The sequence below is a fragment of the Lupinus angustifolius genome, chromosome LG07, assembly GCF_001865875.1.
Source record: "Lupinus angustifolius cultivar Tanjil chromosome LG07, LupAngTanjil_v1.0, whole genome shotgun sequence".
NCBI classification, from domain to species: Eukaryota; Viridiplantae; Streptophyta; class Magnoliopsida; order Fabales; family Fabaceae; genus Lupinus; species Lupinus angustifolius.
This window is the reverse complement of record NC_032015.1, coordinates 13,223,088-13,250,614: the sequence shown is the minus strand read 5'-3', so window position 1 is coordinate 13,250,614 and position 27,527 is coordinate 13,223,088. Positions and strand designations below refer to the sequence as shown.

At 33.8% G+C, this 27,527-nt stretch overlaps 2 protein-coding genes across 4 annotated transcripts; both read left to right on the top strand.

Annotated features, from left to right (window-relative positions):
* LOC109352404 (acylamino-acid-releasing enzyme-like) lies at window positions 4,640–12,156 on the top strand. 2 transcript variants are annotated; one of them, XM_019594383.1, is made up of 17 exons: window positions 4,642–4,874; window positions 4,978–5,287; window positions 5,517–5,738; window positions 5,824–6,027; window positions 6,145–6,213; window positions 7,279–7,417; window positions 7,628–7,779; window positions 7,872–7,954; window positions 8,044–8,165; window positions 8,247–8,325; window positions 8,947–9,124; window positions 10,196–10,256; window positions 10,396–10,518; window positions 11,254–11,451; window positions 11,619–11,687; window positions 11,757–11,833; window positions 11,932–12,156. In XM_019594383.1, exons 1-17 carry the CDS (start codon window positions 4,733–4,735, stop codon window positions 11,993–11,995), a joined length of 2,292 nt encoding a protein of 763 aa, XP_019449928.1. In that variant the 5' UTR covers window positions 4,642–4,732; the 3' UTR covers window positions 11,996–12,156. The 2 variants fall into 2 exon arrangements, with proteins under 2 accessions (XP_019449929.1, XP_019449928.1); XM_019594384.1 differs by lacking the exons at window positions 11,619–11,687; window positions 11,757–11,833; window positions 11,932–12,156 and having other exon boundaries at window positions 4,640–4,874; window positions 11,241–11,409.
* On the top strand, window positions 14,508–22,374 carry LOC109352403 (DNA-binding protein SMUBP-2-like). 2 transcript variants are annotated; one of them, XM_019594382.1, is made up of 7 exons: window positions 14,508–15,179; window positions 15,829–16,137; window positions 16,812–17,095; window positions 18,110–19,141; window positions 20,060–20,228; window positions 20,556–20,713; window positions 21,810–22,374. In XM_019594382.1, exons 1-7 carry the CDS (start codon window positions 14,603–14,605, stop codon window positions 22,050–22,052), a joined length of 2,772 nt encoding a protein of 923 aa, XP_019449927.1. In that variant the 5' UTR covers window positions 14,508–14,602; the 3' UTR covers window positions 22,053–22,374. The 2 variants fall into 2 exon arrangements, 1 of the variants encoding a protein (XP_019449927.1); XR_002108359.1 differs by lacking the exons at window positions 20,556–20,713; window positions 21,810–22,374 and adding an exon at window positions 19,560–19,702 and having other exon boundaries at window positions 20,060–20,145.

Sequence of the window (27,527 nt, the reverse complement as noted above, 5' to 3'; positions counted from 1 at the left end):
CACATACTGGGTCAATTGTATTATAGCCATCATGCGGTTTATATTATGGACGAGTATAAGCTGAGTTAGGAAGGATAGGCTTGTAACTTATCTGACCTTAAATGTATAAACTCGAAGTTAAAGTGACCTTAAATGTATAAACTCGAAGTTAAAGTGACCCTAAATATTGATCAGATTAGCCTATAAATTCGAACCCAACCCTAGACCTGATTAAATATAATGCGTATTTCTTTTAGATAAAAGCTTCTCAACATTATTTAGTATTATGAATATGTAATTGACATATTAAATGATATGTGTATATACACTGTTAATCATGTATATATGATTGGAAATTAGAGAATCAATAATACTTTCAACCAAAGATGTATTATTATTCTATACATAATTGAATAGAGACACACACAAACATGATGACTGAGTAAACATGACACGAGTCTGAGTTGGATCATGTTTGTCCTATATTTAGTCCTAAATATTAACTAAGTCTAAATTTTAAACTCAAATCTGACTTTAAACCTATTGAGACCCGACTCTATTTGGTCCGATCATGATCAGACCAAGCCAAATCAATGGGTAGAGTCGGATTTGCTCCCCTACTTTATATATGAAGATAATAATGCTATTATCAGTCATTGCTGATAAAAGAATAATGCTATTATCAGTTTTGGCATTTTTATATGCTTTTTTGGTTTGGAGATTCTCATCCCACATATGAAGTTACCTTCTCACCCAATAAGTAAAAGTACTGCATTTTGGATGTTTCAATGTCTGCCATTTTCTTTTTAAAAAAAATAAATTTATCTCTCACTTATTTGGTATTCTTTAAAGCTCAAGTAGGTATTTTAAGTTATTTTCTATTTTAAAGTTGGTAGTATAATTTGTTTTCTTATATTTATTTTGTTTGCATGATAGTTTAATAGCTTAAACCATTTTTAATGTACAATTTCACAAAAGTTTTGAGGGAAAATTTTCATTTTGAACATATTAAAATTGTAAATTTTAACTGAGAAATGAGAGTTGCAAGGAAATGAAAAAAATCATGAAGTATGGAAACAAAACAAAAAAAAAATTATTTAGAGGGTCAAAATCAAATAGTTTTGCCTAAATTATATATATTTTGCTTGTGCAAGAAAAATGTTTCCCTACAATCAGGCCTAATCCTAATATTAGTGATACCCTTTGGCGAAATATAAATGGGACCTAAATTAAAAATAAGTTAACATATGAAACTTTAACATAACATTTGAAAGAAATACAAATTTATATACTTAAAGTTTGAAGGAAATGTTTGCAACATCTCTATCTTTTTTACCCTATAGATAAGAAGTTAATTTCTTTTTAAAGTTATAGTTGGTCCTTCAATAAGTATTGTTCACATAAATCGAATATATAACATTTGACTTAGTAAATAAATAAGATGAAGTTGAAATTTAAATATTCCAAGCTTACCAAACTGAAATTCTAGAATTTGTTTTGAAAAGTCGTATATTCAATAAATGATGGGCCTTAGAGAGGCCATAACTCTTTTAAATATATATATATATATATATATATATATATATATATATTATCATTTGAGTACACCATGCAATCTAATATGACAAGTATTCGTAGTATGACCATACAAACCACAATAAAAACAAATAGGTGATTTATGATATGAAATTTTTGAAAAATCAACATGTTTCTTATATGATCTCTTTTTAGCATGCATGTCTCCAAACCCGGGTCTATTACCAAAATTTCTTTGTTTTGCAAGCAAGTTATCTAAGTTATGACTAACCTTGTAGAAGTTAGCAACTTTTTCTTTTAAACATGCATTCTTTTTTTCCAAAACTGGACATTTTTCACAAGAGGGTGTCATAGTCATTTTAGAAGCACAATCACATATATATATATATATATATATATATATTATGGGGTAGTTATTAAATAATTATTTTTCTTAGTCTATTGGTTTTGTAGAATCTTTAGTTAGATATACAAACTTTTTGTAGAAATCAAAGATTGGTTAAACTCAAATATGAGTTAATTCAAACAATTTATTATATAAGTATAAATTGTTATAAAGGTTAAAATGATAAACTGAAATAGTAATTATTTTGGAACAATGTTTGTTTATTTGGATGATTATTGTATGAAATTTAGAATTGTGAGGTTGAAAGAAAAGAAGGGAAGATGAGTAATAAAGGTTTCAAATTTCTAACATCTGGACCACAGAATAGTAACCGAACATGTCACAAAGAATGAAATCACTTTGATACCATATAGAAATCTATGGTGGTAAAAGATTGGTCAAACTCAAATATGAGTTAGTTCAAAAAAACTTATTATATAAGCATAAACTGTTACAAACATAAACTAAAATAATAACTAACAGAATAAACTTAAACTAAAGATAAAATCAAATAGAATGAAACTAACTAAATCCTAGATAAAATTATTCATTATCAATCCAAATTATTAAACAATTTTAAATTTATTCATCTCTTATACTTTTACAATTGTTAGTATCTTAAAAATGACAACTTAAAAGAAAATTTGTATGAGCCAAGAATTGAGCTTGAAGATGAATCAATAACCATATACCATAATTAATTGTTTAAATATATATAGTATGACCAATTAAGTCATATACTTTAGATTATTGTCTGTCTGGATCGGGTCTATCCACTACCCAAAGCTAAAAGACCTAAAATCATCAAAATTGATTTTTAAATTAATTTTTTTTGTAGTAATCAAAGTTGATTTTATCTCTACCTAGTACCTATAATTTTTTTATATAAGTTCAAATCTATATCATACTTATAACCCATGTTATCTTATACTAATATTTTATAAGAAAAATACACAACTTGGTATCTAGTGAGTGGTGTCTGTGCCACTTTCCCAAGTGGATTTGCTCTGAAATAAAAAAATGTTAAAACTAAACAGATTTCTCTAGAACTCTTATTTCTCTCTACCCTTCAATGTTTGAGTAAGTTTTATTTCTTCCTCACTTGCATTGATTGTTTCACACACTCCACACTTTAATTTTACTTATCCGATTCACACACAATTCTCTTATATTTTGGTAGTGAACGGTGAAGTGATTCTCAGTTACCAATTCATTGTTCTTTTTCTAACTTGTTCATTTAAAGAATGGATCAGATTTTTACTCACAGTTTAAGTAAAAGAAAAGAATAATAATTGATAATGACACTCACTTACATGAATTTTTTTATCTTTGGGTATTTTTCCTATGGTGAAACAAAAGTTAATTCAAACCTACAAGAAGCAACAATAGAATTGATTGTGCAGATAACTATAGAAATCCGATTGAATATATCACTAACTTACCAAACTATAGAAATCTGACTAAATATACCCGAGTGTACCCGTGTTTAACAGTAACTTACTGCGTACCAAAGAGAAGAGAACCACGTATCATCACTTAGAGTTTAAAATCTGTGCATGGTTAATGTAAAGTTTTTACATTGTCAACATATCATCCACTATTGATTTGTTGTATATGTAGCAAACTTAGACACTTGAGGATTCTGTTAATTCTGTACTGAATACTATATCTATTGCATACATTTCTGATATGTATCAAATTAGAAATAGCAAAAGATGTATAAGAACCAAACTCTCCACAATCTAATCCTAACCCTTAAAGACAGAATGAATGATTAACTACTAACTACTTCCTATTTTTAACAGCTGTCTCATACAGCTTGACTAACTGACTTAGCTCGATTAGTCAAGATCAAGGTTTTAAATCTCGATTTGCAACTTTAGAAATACTGATATGTTAAGGTTTTGAGAGTTGCAATATTACGTTGGCCTCATTTTCCTATAATTGTCTATAACCTTTGGGAGTCGCCGAAATGGCTACCACAACCGGTATTTAAAATCTTGGTCAAGGGTTATTATCCCATGTCCTCTTGCTGTAGGACACATTCTTAAGGAATGGATCCCTACTAATGCTTCCTCTTTCTGTAGTACACATTCTTGAAGAATGGATCCATATCAATTACAGTTTTTGCCTTTCGGGTTGAATCTACTGCACTGGGTGCCTTTACATACTTATATTGTGTTTACACAACACTAACATCAACACTATTTATTCACTCTTTCTTTTCTGTGCAACAAGCACTCTTTTATACATGACTTGCTCTATGCTTATTTGCTTGCAATGATAAATACATTTCAAAATTAGTTATGAATTTTAAAAGCTTATATATATATATATATGTAGCATGAGCATCTACTGTTTGATAGACATGTCAAAACATTACTGAAGGGTTGGAACCAAAGAGAACAGAACCAAACAAAACATCATGTTTTGTCCTACTTCATCCGATTCTGTTTGCATACCAAATACTATCAATATTGACAATAGAGGAGAGAGACTTAGAGTCCGTTTGCGAGTTGGGTTTTAGAGGGGAATGAAGAGAAAGGGAAGGCTTCAGAGCCATCTCACAAGTATACTGCATGGCTCCCAAGTCTTTCATTTCCTTTCCCTCCCCTCCAAAATCCAACTCGCAAAGAGATCCTTAGAGGCGGCATATAGTGTTACCATGTAGTAGCTAGTGCTTTAAAAAGTAATGTTTTATATATGTAATTTTTTTTGACGAAAAGTATAGATTATTAGCTTGATCCCAAAAATGAAATAATGTTCTTCTTTGTCTTCCTCTATGAATATCTTTCAGCTCTACCACTGATAGGCTTCTTAGTTGTTTAAGCAATGGATATAAATAAGGAAATGCCAGTTCTGGTAGATACAACCACTGAGCATGATTATGCTCATCTGTCTAACCTACTTCAAGAATTCACTAGCATTCCTGACATTGACAAGGCATGGCTTTTTAAGTCACACAGCAGTGCAAGTAAGAATCCTTTGTTCATTCATTTCTTTTCGGCTTTTCGCTGTGTAGTTCTTCATGTCTTGTGTTAGTTCAATTGCTAGCTACGTGTTATTTTTGTTCATAGCTCTGGATTTACAGGGAATGTTTTCTATAACCCAACCAGATATTTTAGGAAACAAGAAAAGGAAATTGATTATGTCCTGTAACATTCTAAAACAAAGTTGCAGTTCTGCCAAGTTTCTGTGGGATCCATTTCCAATAGAGATGTCTGGGGTTTTTATCGTTGTTCCATCACCTTCTGGATCTAAACTTCTAATAATTCGAAATCCCGAGAATGAAGCTCCTTCAAGTTTTGAAATTTGGAGTTCTTCTCAAATAGAGAAGGAGTTCCATATCCCCCAGTTGGTACATGGCTCGGTATACAATGATGGCTGGTAAAGTGATTGTATCTAGTTATTTTGTTATTAGTAATCTCTTTACACTGTTCAATGTTAAACTATTAGAATCTTTTTATCTCATTGGTATCTGGTATTAGTTGTTTGAATTAAAATGTTCTATGATGTTGAATGCAAAGATAAAGCCAGCTTCCTCTGCAGCACTTCGGTTAAAGTTACTTTGACACTTCATGCATTATAAAGCCCGTTCCTTTATTCTACGATTTAGGTTCGAGGGAGTCTCATGGAACTTGGATGAAACATTCATAGCATATGTAGCAGAAGAGCCCTCTCCTGAAAAGCCGACATTTGATCACATGGGCTACAAGAAAGGTAGTGGTGCAGACAAGGATTATGGTTGCTGGAAAGGTCAAGGGGACTGGGAGGATGATTGGGGAGAAACATATGCTGGAAAGAGACAACCTTCACTTTTTGTTATCAACATCAACAGGTTTTCGATCTTTTATATTAACATCAGAATGCATTTAGATATGTTTCTTCGGTAAGAAACCTTAGTTTATTTAGTGTTTTCACAGTGGAGAGGTACACGCTGTTAAAGGAATCGACAAATCTTTGAGTATTGGCCAAGTTGTGTGGGCTCCATTTACTGAAGGCCGGGAACAATATCTTGTTTTTGTTGGATGGTCATCTGGCACAAGAAAACTTGGTATCAAGTACTGCTCTAACAGGCCTTGTGCAATATATGCCGTTAGAGCGCCACATCATGAGTCGGAGTTCCAGTAAGTCACTTTAGTAAGGTCTTCCTAACCTCCTTTGTTTACAAAACTTTAAGAAAGTTTATGTTTATTGTTGGTTATTTCCGAACTGAAATATAGAAATAATGTTGTAACATGTAGCTCGACTGAAGACTTGCGTGCTCTGAACCTTACTCAAACCATAAGCAGTGCCTACTTCCCACGATTTAGGTAAGCTGGTAGTGTCATATACTTGTGTTTACGATTTTTGGCAAGTATTTTGTGGTTATATTTTTGCATTTATTCATTTGCCTCCATTTTTTTTATATACTTTAGGGTGATACTTTTTCTGCACAACTACCTAGTTTTCGGTGTGCAATGTGATAAGTTATTGACACCATAATAGAAAATGTAGCCAGAGATGAAGGTGATCAGTGGCTAATTCAAGTTATTGTTCTTACTACCTATGGCCAGAAGTCAGTGGCAGTAGCAGGCACTGGTGGATGGTGGTTGTTGAAAGGATAAGCTTCTTTCAGAGAAATATTTTCTTTTCAAGAACAGAGTTCTCTTTTGAACTTTTGAAGTGCCTCACTTTTATTGGTTATTTCTTCAAGTGTTGGAAAATATGAAAATATATTTCTCTAAAGCTACTTTCCTTTGAAGTTGAAATTTGAAACTTAGACATCCTAACATTTCGTCAGTAGAGACTTGTTCCGACAGAAAAAATACTTCCATCATTCCTTTTACCTAGTGAGATAAAGCATATTATGACTTGAGAGTTTATTTACCTGCACTACACTTATATCCCCTAATGAAACTCAAAAGGTGCTTTATTAATCAGTAAATTGATGTAATTTAGTCATGATTCTTGATTGCCTTCAGTTCCTCTATGTCTCAGTGGTTAATACTGAAGAAAGTGCTATGTAATTGACATTGTCTAACTGGTCAGAAAACCAACGTTGTTCTGTCTGTTCAACTATTGGACCTGTTTAACTTCTTCAATACAATGATTTTAGCTACTTTTCCACATTCCTATTTAGAAAAGTTATAACATAACATTTCTGTTTGTATGTTAATCTTGCAGAAACCATCCCGATTTTCCTTCTCTACCTTAATTTTCACTTTCCTTTAATATATAACATTGTGCCTTGATTTCCTGTGGTCATTATTTTCCCGTCTCCTACGTGAACGAAGAGAGAAGTCTCTAGTTAATGTAATACTGCTTCATGAAATTATATTAGTTGTTGAGAAATTGCCTCCTTAAAATTCTGACCATTATTCATGAACTTCCACCAGCCCAGATGGAAGGTTCCTAGTGTTTTTATCTGCAAGAAGTGCAGTGGACTCTGGAGTTCACAACGCAACCAATTCACTTCACAGAATTGATTGGCCCGCGGATGGAAAACTATACCAATCTTCCAAGATTAATGACATCGTAAGCTCTTCGTATTCCAGACAGTTTATTATAGATGTGATTCGTTTAACTGAATTAATTTATAATTTTGTATGGCCTTTGAAATCTTAGTTTTAGTTAATCTGTTTATGTTACGAAAATGATCTTCTTCACTATGCTACCACTTCTAAGTTAATAACATGCTTAATATTTTTGTTAGTTAATAACATGTGATTTCTCTCAATTTTGAAGATTCCTGTTGTGATGTGTGCTGAGGATGGTTGCTTCCCCGGGCTTTACTGTACAACTATCCACAATAATCCTTGGCTTTCTGATAACCGAACTATGATCATATCATCTATCTGGCACAGTAGTGAAGTTCTACTCTCTGTGAATGTGTTGAGGTAACCATAAAAAATGGTAATATTTTTATATTCCATTTATACAAGGATTTAAGGAGTAATTTATGATCTACTCTTTTTTCATCATATTTTAGTGGAGAAATATTGCGTATCAGCCCAGAAGACTCGAATTCTTCGTGGAATCTTCTTATGCTGGATGGGAACAATATTGTTGGCAGTAACATCAGATGTTCAATTTTTTAATAAGTTGGCCTATTGGAGTTGAGAAACATGTAATATACTATCTCTTTTACAATCTTATCGCAGTTTCTAGCAGTCCAGTCGATGTTCCTCAAATAAAATACGGAATGATCATTGAGAAGGGAATGAAAAATAGTACATGGAGTTGGTCAACCATATCCAGTCCCATATTCAGATGCACTGACAAGGTTTATTTTCTTTGAGATATAGGAACCATTGTCAAACACATATCGTATGTTTATGAGTGAATCATTGGATTTCGGCTGCAGGTTAGATCTTTGCTGTCATCTCTCCAGTGCACTATACTGAAGATCCCAGTCAAGGATGTTTGTGATGGCCTAACAAGAGGTCTTTAAGTTACTTATTTCTTACTCACTAACATTTAACATTAGGTTGAATGACTTCGTGAGATTTCATGTGCTTAATCTTGCGAACTAGTTGAGAAAGCATCTCATTACATCTTATAAAGTTCAATATATAAAATGTTCATCAATAAGAAGGTGAAGTAATCTTTTTTTGGTACATAAAAAAAAAAGATTACTTCACCTCCTTATTGATGAACATTTTATATATTGAACGAAAAAGGTCTAACCCTTCATACTAAAAAGGTCTAACACTTCATAAGAAAAAAAGCTTGGGAAATCTTGATTCTATAATTACATTAGTAAAGTGAAGAATGAGATATTAGTGAACTTATAACCTTTTCAGTTCTAAGTATAAAGGGCATAACTATAACCACACTTGCAACAATAAACATAAAAGAATTTTGTTATCTATTTGTTAATTTTTATGTCACCATTTGAAGCAATTGGAAAATTGAATTGACCAAGATCATCTTTCAAGCAATGCAAGCATGTATTTGATGACTTAGTACATCTGGAAATGTGTACTTCTACCCTTTTTCATAGATCTCACTCAAAATTTTGGGCTATATAACTGTAACATTTGTTATTTTTATTTCTATTTCAGGTGCTAGTAAACCTTTTGAAGCTATATTTGTGACTTCTGGATCCAAGAACAAGGATGTATTGAATCCTTTGATTGTGATCCTCCATGGAGGGCCACAAGATGTCTCTTTGTCACACTTTTCTAAGTCTTGGGCTTTTCTGTCTTCAGCTGGATACAGCTTGCTGATTGTAAATTACAGGTAAGCAAAATACTTCTGAATTTCCAAGCATTTTTTGGGCCCATATATCATTAAACTTTTACAGAGTTTGAAAGTTTGTTCATATTCCGGTTGATTAAAATTAGTCTGTTTGATTATGGGAGATGGATGCTCTCATACAAATACTGGTCTCTGTGCCAGAGGTTATTGATTTAACTCTAATGATAATGGACTTATGGCTATAGTTTTTATGGAAAGTGTGCCTAATTAGATTGATTAGCTAGCTTGAATGATCAGTAAGAGGTTTGGTTAGAACCTGTATATTACAACATCAAAATCCCTCAAAAAAAATATATGCACAGGAAAATAAATGAATGACACTGATAGATGAGAGATGGAGCATGATTCTTTAGTTCTTAACAAAATATATTCTTACATAGTTTAAATTGAAAGTTAGCATATATTCATACATAGTCTATATATAGAAACTGTAGTAAACATTTTGGACTTTAGAATTGTGTGTGAAATGATGTATAAGGTCTATTTTGATTTCATAATGATAGCGGAAAAGGTAAGGGCGAAAGTGAGAGGGTGCTGACGTTTTTGCTTGAAATCTTATAGCTACAACAAAAAATTGAAGTTACTTTTCTGTTGTGCTACAATGATGAGTCTGAACGGATTAATTAGATTTGGTAGGTAGGACTGGAGTCTTCTAAGCTTCATCTGCATCCCAATTATTTAGTTTAACATTTTGTGATGAAGGTGAGTCTTGGTGAAGGTTTTTGTTTAGTGACCAAGAAATCATGAGTTCAAATCCTAGAAACAGCATCAGCTTGCGTGAGTAAGGCCACATACATCTACCATCTCCAGACCCCACTAGGTGGAAACCTCGTGCGCCAGGCTGCCCTTTAATAGTTTGTGATATTCATAGTGTTTTTCTTTCAGAAATGAATGTAATTGTCAACATACATAAGAAAAAACCCAGTATAATCACGTGGCATGGAGGATCTTTTACATATCAGAATATGGATGAAGACATGTAACTATATTAAGGCTTATAATATGTTATTTTATATCTGTTTTAAAGCTTATTATAATGTTATTATTTCTCAGAGGTTCATTAGGATTTGGTGAGGAAGCATTACAATCTCTCCCAGGAAGAGTTGGGTCCCAGGTATTTATTTGTTTTTTCTACTCCTAAACACTTAGATTTGGTAATGTTATTTGGGTGAAGCTTTACTTTTTCTAAGCTAGTCACATAACTACATTGAATGTTTTCTGGGTTAGATCATGATTTAGTTTTTCAACTGTAGGATGTCAATGATGTTCTCTCTGCCATTGATCATGTCATCAACTTGGGTCTTGCTAGTCCATCCAAGATTACCGTTACTGGCATTTCACATGGTGGCTTTTTGACAACCCACTTAATTGGTCAGGTGCATTAAGTGTAGTTACTATGACTTCTGACATATCCATCTATGTGCCCTTTTTGACTTTGCATTTTTCTGTCAAGCATCTCTTACCCAAACATCACATCCTATCATACTATCCCCTAGTGGTTATGTCCTTTACTATTCTAGTCAATGTGAGAGTCCTAAGTTGTGACCCCCTTTAAGGGCCAACATCCAAGACGGCTTTCACTCTATCGACACTGACCCGATGGTAGTTCTTTCTCTTTCTGGTGGCTTCACTCACCTATTAGTATTCAGTAATATATCTTAATCTAACCTATAGCTCTTTCCGTGACACAACTCTCAATGAAAGCACCAATTGTTAGGATTTAGGTGGGAAAGCCTTATGGTTTAAGTACCACATTAAGTTTACAATTCTAGTCAATGTAGGACTTTTAACAGATTCATAAAATCAGTTATAATTGGGAACCCATATGAAACCAAGTTTGAGTTCGATTGGTTCTACAAGTTACTTGTACTGTGTTCCACATAGATATCATATCATGACTAAAACTGCTAAAATAGAAGCAAGAAAAGGATAGTACAACAAAATGCTTCTTAGAAGCTTAACATATATGGATATATTGGAGCAATGGTTTACAAAATACCAGTGTTCACTTTAACAAAAAATGCAACTTTTTTCTATTCTATTTTTTGAATTTATGAATTTGTTGAACGATGGTAGCTTTTGCTGACAATAAAATTAGGGCTTTGCTGCAGGCACCGGAGAAGTTCGTAGCAGCAGCCGCGATAAATCCTGTTTGTAACTTCACACTGATGGTTGGTACAACTGATATCCCTGATTGGTGCTATGTAGAAGCTCATGGAACCGTTGCTCGAAATTGCTTTACTAAAGCACCTTCAGCAGAAGATTTGGCTCTCTTTTATAGCAAGTCTCCTATTTCACACTCCTCAAAGGTTCTTGCATTGAACTGAACACTTTTATTAGATTGAATTGTACTGGCATAACAAGAGCTCTCAATGAGTGTGTTTTGTACCATTAGGAGATGAATATCATTATGATATATCCTACTGCATACCCTTGATTTCTGGCATTATAGCTTGTATTTTGATAACTTGTGCAGGTAAAAACACCAACACTTTTCCTCTTAGGTGCTAAAGATCTTCGAGTTCCACTTTCCGATGGACTGCAAGTAAGTGCTCATGAGTTTTATCTTCTTAAATGGACTTGTATGGAAAATTTGACATTATTTAACATGTAGTATGCTAGGGCTTTGAAGGAAAAAGGAGTTGAGGTCAAAGTCATTATGTTTCAAAATGATGTTCATGCACTCAAAAGGTAGACAAGTCTTACATTACCATATGCCTTCAAACTGCATAGAATCACAATCATGGTTTTGAATACTGTCTCATTCGATTTTCGTCCTTGTTGTGCAGACCGCAATCTGACTTCGAATGTTTCCTTAACATTGGGGTGTGGTTCAACAAGTACTGCAAATAAGCAGGTATTTCGGCGTGCTCATGAAAAGATTCAACAGAAAGGGTATTGGGTGCACTGAGCCACCAAGTCTTCAAAACTATATGCTACACTTAACTTCATTAATTAGCATATACTTATACAAAATACTTGTGAATGTAAACATGGTTTTATGCTCATGCTTTGATAGTACAGTTATTTATAACCCAGCATAGGTTAAGTGCTTAAACAAGAAATCTATCTGCTTACATTAGCAGTACATGATTTTATATGTAAAAAATATACATTAATAAATCTTTCTATTTGCCGTTTAATCAATAATAATTAATAACTATGTTACAGATCTAATAACTAGAATTGAGTTGGACTAGTGTCAAATCTATCTAGTTAGGAGGGGATCAATCAACATTATTTGGGACCTAACTTGAGCATATTGCTCATTCAATCTCATTAGAAATCTAATAACATAATCTTGTTTTATATAATTTTCATATATTGAATCACAGCACAAGAACAAGGTGTGATGCATTTGCAGTTGGTAATAAGTCTGAAATTTTCCATTTCTTAATACAAGGTCTTAAATTGAGAAACAATAAGGTTACTTTGGTTTAAATGGTAGAATTCTTCTTATAACTTAGCGATACGAAACATATTTTCCTAAGAAAATCTATCTTGCAAAATTTTCCATATCTTAGCAGCACAATCAATCCAAATGATTGATTTCAAAATGGATTCTTCCACATAATGTTGAATCCAGGATAGTTTCATTGTATTGCATCTTATCCCGGGATCATATAGGGAATCATCCAATGGTGGTTGTGTCAAACTTTCATTGATAAATCTAAGTTTGTTTTTGGATTGTCGGGTTAGCTTCATTGCTATGCCCATGAATGGTAGTTCTTTCCACTTAACAGTGGTGTGACAAGAATTAAGGAAGGGTTTGATGGATTGGTATATTGATCAAAGAGAGAAGAAGAAAACAATAATCAAACTTTTTATTGCTATATGTTCAGTAGAGTTACAAACTCAAGGAAGAAGTTACACACTTCAAGTGAAGTAACCAAAAAGGAAAGTAAGTAACCAACTAACCTAACCAAAACTACATAAAGCAAAATTGCCTAACTAACCCGCCAAGATACAATGATGGGCTTTAAACCACAAGCCCAAAACAGCAACAAACAAATATTGGGCCATGAAACAAATAATGAATAGCCCAACAAGCAAAAAAATTGAATATGTACTTGTTGAAGGAAAAGGAAGAAATTGGCCTATGGCTGAATATATTCATGCCTGTTACAATAGCTAAGGGAAAATACGATAACAACATGATAGGGAAAAGTCAGCATAGTCCAACTCCACAATAGTGTCAATATGATAGGCTCAAAAAGACAAGATCATGTCACTTGCAATGATGACAGACCTCCCATTAAAATGTAGATTACTCCATCTTATAGTATAAAAATAGGTGAAATCATTCATAAAGAAATTATATGTATTCTTATTCTAAAAATACATCTGAAAATATTAACTTAAGCGTGAGAGTCAATTTTTTGGAACCACCCAAAGCAATTCAAGCCAACAAGTGTCCGATTCAACAAAAAATAAGAGGTGACTTTATCCGGTCACCAGTTTGGTCCAGTCTCAATTGTATTTGCATAAGAATGAATATCATTAAGTAATTGATTGAGTTCAAGAATTAGTCTCAGTCAATATTTAAAGTCAAATAAAGAACAAGTCTTATACGACTTGTGTTCCCCGAACTTTTGTTTATACGTGCATATTTGTTCAATTATGTACATAACAATAATATAAATTTACCCCAAAGCATGTACTACATTTGGTTGTAACATTTTTTTAACAATATTTTTCCAATTGTTTTTGCTAATTATTTTTGACACTATAATACAAATAATTTACATCTTCAATGCGAATATCATCTCACTTCTGTAAATATTATCATGTATATTTTCATCATATGTACAATATATGCACTTGATTCTCAAATATATATGTACCACTTCATATACTAAATTAAGTGTTCATTAGAATAACTGATATTGAAAAGAAAATTTATAAAAAAAAAGGAAAATGCATTATATGTAAGAGAAAAAATATATATATGAATTATATATATTGTTATTGTATTACTCACTATTTATGTTTAGTTATTATTGATTATTAAAAAGGTAATACAAACGAATGGTGAATGATCTTCATAATATATAAATAAATAAATATATATACTATATATATATATTTATTTATATGAAACATATATAAATATCAAATTTTATATGTAATTTCCTCTTAGACCGAATTAACTTAATTCATTCAGTCAACATTTTAGTTGGATAAGCCTTTTGAATGTAAAGCTGATCTGTACAAGAAACCAATCATGATCAGTGGTGAAATATTGTGGAGCAATAAAATAAATAGAATAACCCAAAATCTTAGCAGCCAATCAGATTCCCTGGTTCTTGCGTGTTAATCAAACACAATTCGCTCTTCAAATTCAAAACCCCTTGTTTATCTTCTAATCCCACTTCTCCTTTTAGTTAAACAATACATTCTTTTAGAAATGATGAATGATTTTTGATCGGTAGTATTCGAACTTATTCTATTTCCCTCTCAATGGAAACAACACTCACTCACTTCCTCTATGCTTTACTTCCATCACCAAATAACTCTCACATTCCTTCCTTTTCATTCTTAACACATAACAACACCAATAATGCACTAACCATAATTCCATACGCAACCAAAACAAAAACAACACTGGTCAATGACTCCATTCAACAAAAACACCAAACCCAACCAATTAACATACTTCATCACCAAAACAGAGACCCTTTAGGATCAAACGATCTTGGAATAACCGTTTCCATGTGGCTACGTCAAAGCATGAAGGCAATGGCATCTCATTTAGCTTCAGCTGAGTTACAAACCGAGTTTCAATTCTCCGAGTTGAGCCAAAGGATGAGACCGGGTTTGAGTTTCGTTATCGAAGCTCAACCTTTTCTTAAAGCTGTTCCTTTGCCTCTTGGGTTTGAAGTTCTTTGTTTGAAGGTTTGCACTCATTATCCGACTCTGTTTCATCATTTTCAGACAGAACTTCGTTGTGTTCTCAGTGAGTTGCAGAGTAAGGACTTGGTTCGGGATTGGCGCCAAACTCAGTCGTGGAAATTGCTTCAAGAAATTGTCAATTCAGGTTTTGTTTCTATGCTGGGATGTGTTTTGTTGAGAAACTGATTTTAAGATTATTTATGAGTGTAAGAAAGTTATGTGTTTAGATTAAGTTGACAGTTAGTAGTTCTACAAGGATGGAATGGGAGATACAATAATGATTTTGTAATGTGAATTTTATAAATTTAGCGACTAACTTGTAAACATTTATAGATTAAACAGCCAATAGTGTTTCAAATTTCGGGTGTGGTCGTGATTACGGTATATGAGTTATTTTTTGTGATTAAAAATATATTTTTAAATTCGATATAACCGAAATGAGGTTCGATGCTGTTGTGTTGCGACCCAATGCGGCCACATCATTATGATTCCATATCATACCACAATTGCAATATGATGCGGTTGCAGCCTGCAACCGCAATATTGTGACCGCATCAGGTGATGTGGAATCATTGGGGTCTAATCTACAATTGGAGAATAATAATTGTAAACACTAAATTGCTTATTTACCCATCTTACTTTAGTTTAATGTTTTAATTTGTGGTTGTTCTTGCACTATCATTATGTTTACTGTAATGTTGCGGTTCCATAGTGCAATTTGAAACATTGTTTTAATTATTATATTGAATTAGTGTGCTGCTCCAAGCTATGAATGAGAGAGGTTTGTTTTACAGATCAACATCTGGCGGTTGCAAGAAAGACAGTACAGCCAAAGACTGTCCAAGGGGTTTTAGGAATGGACTTGGAAAAGGTCAAGGCAATGCAGCAGAGAATTGACGAATTCACCAGCAGCATGTCTGAGCTGCTATGGATTGAAAGGGATTCTGAATTGGAGTACACTCAGGAGGAATTGGATGCAGTTCCTAAACCATATGGCACTTCAGACTCATCAAAACCGATTGAGTTCTTGGTTAGCCATAGCCAGCCTCAGCAAGAACTCTGTGACACCATTTGCAATTTAACTGCCATCAGTACCTCTAAAGGTCTGACACTGTCTTAACTTTCCTTCTGCAGTTTGCTCTCACGTAATTCATGTTCTGTAAAAGAAGGTGCATTGTTGATTTGCTTATGAATTATGCTATAGTATTAGTCATAAAAAAGGGGTGCCTAGTGAATGAGACTCCCACTTAGTGAGGTCTGGAAGGATATATGTATGCAACTTTACTTTCACAAGCAAATAAGCTGTTTCCAGGATTTGAACATGTGAGCTCCTGGTCACAAGGTAAGCAACTTTATTGTTGCGCCAAAGCTCACCCTCGCTATAGTATGACTCATGGTAGAGTAAATTCATTAATATTTTAGGCATGATCTATATTAAACATCTTATTGATCTAGTCTACTTACAAGAATAATATATTTGTGTAAAATATGTCAGTTGAACTTATTGAGTTTATTCATTGTGTGTGTCTGTCTATATTGACTAGGATTACCTCTAGGTTCAGAATGAAAATCATAATTCAATGTGATCCAGGGGATATTTATGTACTCTGAGTAACAAGACCCTAAGAAAATCAATAAGTTAAATTTCTAACTGCACCTGTCTTTATAATGTATAAACTATAAACACTTGACCATAGAATGCTAATCTTATCAGCTTAGTGTTTAATGAGGGACTATATCTAGACATTAGTATGATCATATTTGATTGTGTAAACAGGACTTGAGGGAATGCATTCAGTGTTATTCAAGGTCGAAGGGAATCATCGGCTACCGCCTACTACTCTTTCACCAGGAGACATGGTTTGTGTGCGAACCTGTGACAGAAAGGGTACAGTTACAACTGCTTGCATGCAAGGATTTGTTTACAATCTTGGAGATGATGGCTGTACTATTAGTGTTGCTTTAGAGTCACTTCATGGTGATCCTACATTTTCTAAACTATTTGGGAAGAGTGTGCGCATTGACCGTTTTCAAGGACTGGCTGATGCTCTTACCTATGAGGTAATTTAAAGTCTATCATGTTACACTGCCAAAACATTTAATGGCTCCAAGACACATTTGTGGAAAAATTATGTATCGATAACAACTAACTAATAAGTTTTGTGTACGCACACTTGTGTTTAATGAAGAACAAAATAAATTCTGTGATTTCTACCAAAAGGAAAATGAGAAGTATATGGTCAACTAGTAGTTAGTTGACTTGAGTTATGCTATTTGGTCTAGAAGCTGAACAGTCTGATAATGAGTAGTGTATTTACTGTAGGGTGTCAATATGCATATGCCTTTCCTAACCCTTGAAACTGAACTATTAAAAACCAATTTGTTACTGCTTGAAAATTGATATTACAACTGACAAGATGACAATTGACAAAATAGAAAGACTGTCGCCTAAAGTTTCAGTGTAAAACATCAAATTTCACCACTTAAAGATGGTGCTAGTGTTTCAATGCTAACTAACTGCAGCCAAAATTTGAGCACTTCTTACATCATATTGGCTTTCCTCACTTTGTATTTGTGACTATTGACATTGATCAATTCTATTTTATACTCCCTCCATTTTATTTTAATTGTTACATTAATGTAATGCACTAAAATTAAGGTAGTTATTGCTTAGTGACAATGAGGTCAATGATTCAAATACTGGAAGCAGCTTCTTCGCTTGCGGAGTAAGAATGAGTACATCTACCATCCTCAGACCTCACTAGCTGAGAGTCTCATGCATTTTTGTAGTGATCAAATGTTCCTCGTGGTTACATTTTTCTTCCACCTGCTACAAAAAGGATGGATATGGTGATCTGGTTAAAAGTGTTAAGTGTTAACTACCCAAAACCCACTACCTACATTCTCTGGTAAAAAGATAATTCTAATTCTAGCAACCAGTTTAAATAGACAAACATAATTAGACTATGATGTTTCTCTGTTATTAATTTCATTGATATTTTACTCCTTCATATAGCTCACTGATTACATATGTGTGGATACATCCTTTAATAAGCTTCTTATTACTTTTTCCAGCGCAACTGTGAAGCCTTAGTTCTGCTTCAGAAGAATGGTTTGTGCAAGAACAATCCTTCAATTTCTGTTGTGGCTACACTATTTGGAGACAGAGAAGATGTTGAATGGCTTGAGAAGAATCATGTGGTTGACTGGGAAGAAGAAAATTTGAATGGACTATTAGGAAATGAAACCACTGATGATTCTCAGCAGAGAACAATTGCTCTGGGTTTGAATAAGAAGAGGCCTGTGTTGGTTATCCAAGGACCTCCTGGTACTGGAAAGACTGGTATACTCAAGCATCTTATAGCATGTGCTGTTCAGCAAGGAGAAAGGGTTCTTGTTACAGCACCTACTAATGCAGCTGTTGACAATATGGTTGAAAAGCTTTCAAATGTTGGATTAAATATTGTGCGGGTTGGGAATCCAGCTCGTATATCAAAAACTGTGTCTTCAAAGTCTTTGGCAGATATTGTGAATGCTAAGCTTGCACCTTTTCGAGAAGAGTGTGAGAGGAAGAAATCGGATCTAAGGAAAGATCTAAGTCATTGTTTAAAGGATGACTCACTAGCTGCGGGCATACGCCAACTTCTGAAACAGCTAGGAAGGTCGTTGAAGAAAAAGGAAAAGCAGACAATTAGTGAAGTTTTATCCAGTGCTCAGGTTGTGCTTGCTACTAATACTGGAGCAGCCGATCCTTTGATTCGAAGGCTAGATACTTTTGACTTGGTTGTCATAGATGAAGCTGGACAGGCAATTGAACCCTCTTGTTGGATTCCTATATTGCAGGGAAAGCGTTGTATTCTTGCTGGTGATCAATGTCAACTTGCTCCTGTCATATTATCTAGAAAGGCCTTAGAAGGTGGTCTAGGAATATCTCTACTGGAGAGAGCTACAACTTTGCATGAAGGGGTTCTCACTACCAGGTTAACAACACAATACCGTATGAATGATGCAATTTCTAGCTGGGCCTCAGAGGAGATGTATGGAGGATTGTTGAAATCTTCTGAGACTGTATTTTCTCATCTTCTTGTAGACTCTCCTTTTGTTAAGGTATTATTTCCCATAAATGACATCTCCATTTTCAATGAAGTGAAAGATTCTATTAATGTGCATTACATCTTGATCTAACCAAAGAATTTTGGACCTTCTTCCTATGATACTCAAAGTCATTCAAGTTGTTGGAAAAAGTTGTATGTAAAAAAGTCTCGTTGGACAATGTTATGTTTTTTGTGGTATAGTGTTTAAGCACTTAGATAATTGAGGGAGGTACATAGCCCAATGGAGGATCTAATCTCCCACATATTACATTTCATTCATAAAGAGGCTAGTTGAGGCAGAATTTCATTGGCAAACGATATTATGTTTGATGATGAACCAGACACGGAAAGAAAGTGAAATAAAATTGGCAACAATCATCCTAAAACTTACCGTGTGCACAAATATCGGACTATTTTTGCAATTACTGCAGCTTATGCCAGGTTGGTGCAATACTGATAGCTTTGTGATTGCTTAGATTAAGAGGCTGAGCATTGGCGTAGCATTAAGGTTGTTTGCCTTGTGACCTGGAGATCATAGGTTTAAATCCTGGACACAGTCTCTTCGCTTGCAAGGGTAAGACTTTGTACATCTATCTCCATATCCCACTAGGTGGGAGTTTCTTGCACTTGGCTGCCTATTGAATGATTTCTTATCTTAATAGACAATATCTAATGCTGTAGATTTACAAATCACAAGACTTCTGATGAAGCAGTTTTATATGGTCATGAATAGAGGAAATGAATGAAAAACTGTTTGTTGACCACCATTTTACGGATTTCTTACCTATTTTGTTGTATTTTGTGTTATGTATGCCTTTTAGTCAGGGATTATGTGGATGTGACAAATATTTTTTTTTATTTTTCTATAATAGTACATTTCGTATTACTTCTCATTACAAGAATGGAAACGTTGACCTGGCTTTTGCTGCAGTGTACATGGATAACACAATGCCCTCTACTATTGCTTGATACTAGAATGCCATATGGAATTCTGTCAGTTGGTTGTGAAGAGCGTCTAGACCCAGCTGGGACAGGCTCACTTTATAATGAAGGAGAAGCCAATATAGTTCTGCAGCATGTATTTTCCTTAACTTACTCTGGTAATTATGTTTGACACTTTCAATTTATTTATTTGGCCATATAGCTTTTAGAATCATGTGTCCCAAAAGAAGTGCATGATTCCAATGTTGTGCATGAACTAATGTAAAAAAGTAAGGAACTTGTAGTATTTCTAGTTTTCTAACCCTTCTTAATGTTTTAGCATATCATTTTCAATCCAAGAAAAGGATAAATATATTACTGCATATCATTTTATTGTCATATTTTTTTCAATGCAAGCTCAGTCTTTTGGGTTTTGATCTTGTGACAACTTTGTCCTGTGTTTTCTGATATCAGATTTACCTTGTTAATTTGAATCTGAAATGCAGGTGTTACCCCAACTGCTATTGTAGTACAATCCCCTTACGTTGCTCAAGTACAACTTTTGAGGGATATGCTTGATGAGATCCCAGAGGCTGCAGGTACTGTGGTTGCAACAATTGATAGCTTTCAAGGTCAGGAAGCTGATGCAGTAATTTTATCCATGGTATGATCTGAATCCAAACTTTATGCCTAGTTTCAACTATTTTTTATTGATAAAAAAATAAACTTGTAGCTTAAAATAAAAATGAATAACAAAACATGAGAAACTTAAAACATCATCATAATGCAACCCTTACATGTAATTTGAAGGTCCATGCTTTCCTAATTGCATGTGTCACTATGCTACATTTCTTGGCACAAACCCCTTTGTAATTCACCATCCTATCCTAAATCATGAAATTTAGTCAGCAAAGATAATTTTAAGCACCTTATTTCAAGAATGGTTTTTTTATCTTCAACATTCTCACTTAGTTTTTTGGGCCTGATGTGCGGATGCAATTTTTTATTTTATTATGAAAAAGAGGGCAACAAGGATCAAACTTCAGACCACTTAGACCATAGACATTCTTATGTCAATAATTAGATGAAACTTGAAAGTGATTTCTATCTCTATGGGTTGTTACTGCAGTAAAAGCTTCGGATATTATTTTGTCAACTTTTATTATAGTTTCTCGGCCACCATACCTAATATAATTATGACCATTATCACTGAGCTCTAAAAAATTTCAAATCTTACTCTATCCCTTGTAACTGAAGTTGTAACAGTATGAATTTACGTTCATTTCGATTCTGTAAATGAAGCATTTATCCTTAAACAGATATACTGTCACTAGGATGCTTGCACTGTGTCTCATCTTTACTTGTTTATGACTAACAAGTTTGGATATTGGAAGGATGTGTAACCGTAGTATATTTGGTGCGTGGACAGAAAGAGATGGGACATAACAAAACCTTCTGTTCTGTTCTATTCTCTGGTTCCCTCCTTTCAATGGAGCCAAAACATTTTACTTTTTAATCTGATGTCATACTCTGTTTTGTTTATAAAATACACAAAACACTTATCAGAATACACCAACTCTACATTAATGTTAGTTGACATAAATAATCTGCTACCAACAGTTTGATTATCTTACCTCAAAAATCCTGAGATTCATAGGATTCTGAATTGAAAAACCACTATACTGTGATGAAATATTTATCCAGTACCAATTTTACGTGTGGAACTAACATTGTCAGACCCCTCCTTTTTTCTTTTCAAGGTACGATCGAACACATTGGGAGCTGTTGGATTCCTTGGGGATAGCAGAAGAATCAATGTTGCCATCACAAGAGCACGCAAGCATGTAGCTGTGGTCTGTGACAGCTCAACCATATGCCAAAACACCTTCCTGGCAAGACTTCTGCGTCACATTCGACACTTTGGTAGGGTGAAGCATGCCGAACCAGGTAGTTTTGGAGGGTCTGGACTTGAGATGGGTCCACTATTACCTTCAATTGATTAGTGTGGCAACAGCAGTATGAAACAAATTTTAAACATGGAGCACCAATTGTTTATATTATTGTCTTCCTTTCTTGTTTCTATTTTCTTATTGATTCACAAATAGGCTGGCCTTTCAAGTGGTCAAACTTTTCAATACATAGCAATTCATGAAATTCAACATTTGTATATGAAATACTAATCATGCATGGAAATTATGAAAGAAAAGTTTATTCAATCACCCAACCAAAAGTTATGTTTAGTAGCATCATTTAAATTGCAAACCTCAACAAGTGTTGTCTATGGATATTTTAGGATCATTTTTCTAGACACCTTGGGGTTAAAAGATGAGGGTAGACCTATAACCATGACATATGTGCTTAATAATAAGGCTTTTGTTCCCTGCAATAAGACACTGCCATCATTACAATGAATTCAGAATTGAAGCATTAGCATATATCCGAAAAGTATCATCAGGTCGACTCAAGCAACTTTTTAGCACAGCAAAAAGCAATGCTCCTACTGATACTCCATAAATTTGCTGATTCATTGGTTTCCATCTTGAATTCTAGATAATCTACACATAAAATCATCATTGTTTGACCATTTTGTAAATCATGGTATTTGCTAAGAAGAATAAAGGGAAGGTAAAGTAGTCAAGAAGGGTTAGGATGGGTAGTTAGTTAGAAGGAGCTCTGTTACATAAATAGGGGAAAGAAGGGGAGATGGAATTTGTTTTGCAATTATAGTATTTGTCACTCACAAAGTGAAATCCTTTGAACTTGAGAATGCTCTCTACATGTATTTGTTCTTCTGCAATTTCCCAATTTGGTGATTTGGATTCCTATCATATCTGCTGTTTCCTTGGTTTTTATCAATATCTAGCCATTTTTCGAAATCAGACGCCGGAAATTTATTTGATGCACAATTGTTGAAGCATCAGTCTAAAATGGTGCAAATCAACTGAAACGAGCAATACATTAACTAAAACGAGCAGACATTTTACCTTTGCGGCACCAATTCAAGCTGTCTAAGGCTTATCTTAGCCTTTCCCTTAGGCCAAAACTTTATACTGTATTAGCAGTTCATAAAATTTAATATCTGTATATGAAGTACTTCTCATGTATGAAAATCATGAAATAAAAGTTCCATTCAACCTCAACCAAAATTTGTATGAAGTATCATTGTGTAAATTGTGAATCCCAACGACTGCTGTTGTTTTTGGATATATTATACAACAATCAAGTCTTAGTTTCATTAGATGAGGTCGGCTACATGAATGAACGACGATATGATGTTCTATCATAAATTATATCAATGGGCAAAATATTAATCTCTAAATCTCTACTAATCATTTTACCTATGATTTTTCTTATCCACTACCTCTAAAAATTGGATTAACCTCCATTTGGTCTTCCTTACTAAGATTTCTAATTGTCTCCTCCACATATTCCAAACCACATAAGGCATGATTCTATTATCTTTTTTAAAATATGAGTTACATAAACTTTCTCCCTAATGTGATTCATTCGTAATCACATCTTGTATAGTGTATTCACTCATCCAACACAACATTCTCATATATGTTATCCCAGCTTTCTTCGTAATGCATACATCTAGCATTTGGATATGTTAGAACTTGGTTTGTTGGAAGCCACTAGTGGGAACTTTTGGGTGTGAAATCTAAAAAACTCTAAGTCCCATATTGAAGAGTTTTAAAAAAACAACTCCCAAGTCCCACATAAGAGAGATGAAGAACTTAGAAAAAATCTCATATTATAAATAGAAGTTTCCTCCCTTCACAGTTTCTTGCCCCAAGTTGAATGTGCTTTTATTCAACTTTTTCTTTCTCCCTCATATTTTTCGTCGACGCATTTCCAGCAAACTTCTCTCTCTTTCTTCTGTGGCACTAAGAATTTGCACAGACAACCAAATTGTGGGAATTTCGAGAACTGACATTGGTAGTGATATTGAGGGAAAAGAATTCACACGGGTAGCCATATTATAGGCATTTCGAGAACTGAGACTGGTAGTCAGATTGTGGGAAAAAAATTGGCACGAGTAGCCATATTATGGATATTCCGAGAATTGACACTGATAGTCATAGTGTGGTGGGTGTATTCGAGATTGGTTCTTATAGTGTAATAAGAATTCGATAACAGAGATTTGAGCTGTTTTATCTTGGGGAAGGCATGGTTGATAATCTGCTTGCACATTTTGGGCAGTGCCACGAAACGTCTTAAATAGAGCGATCTGGTCGTGACTCAGTCAGTAATATGATGAAGATCTTGCTCCTAACCTTGACACGGTTTTGATGAAGACACCAACATCACATAAAGAAGAAAATGAAGAATACTTAGGAAGACAATGAAGATAAAGTTTTAAGGAATTTAAAGTCTAAGTCTAGAGGTACTTCTATCCTTATACTCTATAAAATACAATTAGTAGTATTGCTCAAAAATATTTTAAAAGAAAATTGAAAACTACAAGTATAAATGAAAACAATTTTCAAAATACTTTGTAACATGTTACTAGATCTAGGTAACATGTTATTATGACTAAGTAACAGATTACCAGAACTAAGTAACAGGTTACATGAGTGAGAAATGAGTTACCCAACAAAAACTGAATAGGGTAATCGATTAATCCCTTTGAGTAACCGATTACACGATTACAATATATGTGAGTAACCAATTACACAATGTGGTAATCAATTACTCAGTTGGACAAAATGTTTCGGTAATCGATTACGCCGATGTTGTAATCAATTACACAACATTTACCACAAACGTAATAGTTTCATTCCAATCGACTCCTACCTTTTCATAGAGGTGTTATGACTGATTGGAAAACATATTTAAAGACATTGAAATTCATAATTCAAACACACAACTCGCATACACAATCTGAATTTTTCCGAAACATTTTTTCTGCACTTTCTGCAACTTGTTTTTAACTTTCAAATTAAATTTTATGAAGTAGCTTTAAGTGTGGTTTCAAAGATTTTCAAACCTTCTGGACATTATAACTAAGTGTATAAAGAGTTACCAAATTGTATGAGATCATATTGTTCAAATCTCGTAAAGGCAATCCTTGAATTGTTAAGGTTTTCTTCATTCAATTTGCTGAAATACTTTCTATCACAAGGATGTGATAAGAAAGGGGATAGAATCACTTGAAAAGGTTGTCTTCCAAAGAGTGACATAGGTATTAGAGAGTGAGTAAGGTGCAAGGAAGTATTAGGGCGAGAATTTGTAATTATTACTCTTGATATCTAGTGAAGAAATCTCTTGTGCTGCAAAAGTACTGGATGTAACCTTCGTGGACAAGAATGTTAACTAGTATAAAACTCCATGAGTACTCTCTTCTCCCTTATCTCCTTAACTTTACTTGATATTTTTCTGCATAATTTTTTTCGCTGCTCCCAACTCTAAAATTTGCAGAAAAATCTATCATAGATTTAAGATAGCTAATTCACTCACCTCTTAGTTGCCCTTTTAGTCTTACAACTAAGTATTATTTGTACCATTTAGAATTGTTGCAAGCTACGACAACAATAATTTTAAGACATTTCAAACTGTAATGACATTCGTAGATAATATTATTAGACCAAAAAACTCTCACCTTAACAAACCATTTTAGTTTGATGGGACTAACTTCAAACAGTGGCAACATAAGAGGAAATATTTCTTCATTATGAGAAAAGTTGCACACATTCTGAAAACCGATATCCCAGTGCTGTCGAAAAAACTGTAAAAGAGGAAAGTAATACACTTGCTATTGATATAGCTGTCTGGAATGAAAATGATTACCTTTATAAAAATTTCATTTTGAATGAATTGTCAGATGATCTCTATGTTTATTACAGTCTATACAAGTCTTCCAAATTAATTTGGTATGCACTTGAGAAAGAAAGAAATATGATATTGAGGAAGCTGAGACAAAAAAAATGATCTTAGTCACTACCTCAAATATCAAATGACTGATAATAAATAAGTAGAGTCTCAGTCCTATGAGATACATAGAATTGCTTATGAAATCATTTTTGATGGCATGCCCCTAGAACGTTAAACTCAGAGAGCCTATGAATGTGTATTCATTGGATATTTTGTAAACAACAATGTGTACAGGTTTTATGACCTTAACACAAAAGTGATCATTGAGTCTAAACGATGATGATTTCAATTTCATAGATTTTCTTATGAAATCAGTAGAGTCTTAGTCCAATGAGATACATAGAATTTCTTATAAAATCATTTCTGATGGTATACCCCTAGAAAGTTAAACTCACTAAGCATATGAATGTGTATTCGTTGGGTATGCTGTAAACAACAAGATGTACAAGTTTTATGACTTTAACGCAAAAGTGATCATTGAGTGTAAATGACGTTGATTTCAATTTCCCTTTTAAATTGAGGAATAATGGGGGCACATCAACTAGTCACATACATGTGATTAGAGATAATGATAAAAAATGAAAGATTTGAAAAAGAACCTAGAAGAAGTAAGGGAACAAGAACTACTAGAGAGTATAGGCCTGATTATATGGTCTATATATTCGAGGAGGATCCATCAACTCTCCAAGAAGTTTTGACTTCTTCGGATACTGATTTGTGGCAAGAGGTCATAAATGATGAGATGGACTATCTAGAGTCTATCGAGACCTAGTGTGGATCATGCTATAGAAAGGATAATGAGATACCTTCATAAAACAATAAACCTTGAATCACGTTACTGAAGGTTTCCAACTGTCCTATAAGGATTCAACGATGTTGATTAGAGCACTCTTTCAGATGATTCCAAAGTAACTAGTGGTTATGTATTTAGCATAAATGGTGGGGTTGTTTGTTGGAAATAAAAAAATATTATTTTTATTCAATCCACTATAGAAGTTGAGATGATAGCACTAGCAACAATTAATGAAGAACAAGTTGGCTGAGAAGCTTGCTTATAGAGATTTCTCTATGGGAAAAATTGATACCAACTGTGTTGATCCATTGTGATAGTATCGCGACTACTGCAAAAATTGAGAATAACTTTTATAACAGTAAGAAATGACAAATACGTCGTAAGCATAACACCATTAGAGAGTTACTCTCAACATGAGTTGTAATAGTGGATTATGCACATATTGAGAATAACTTAGTAGATCTTTTGACGAAAGGACTAGCTAGAGATAAAGTACATAATACTTCTAAGAGTACGGGACCATTGCCCTTAGAACGAGGATCATTCATGATAATAAACCGACCTAACTGACTGAAGATCCCAAGAAATAGGTTCAATGAGTAATAACAAGTTTGAAGTGATATGTGGATGAACATGCTACAAAATTATGAGAATCATGATTCCTGCAACATATGTAAGGATGAATTAAACTCTTAATGAGATCTATAATCCAATTGGAGTGGAGTACCTAGGCTACAAGAGTACTCTTGATAGATTCATCTATGTGAATGTGGAAGTGAGGGCTGCTTGCTATGAAATTTTAGGGCATACA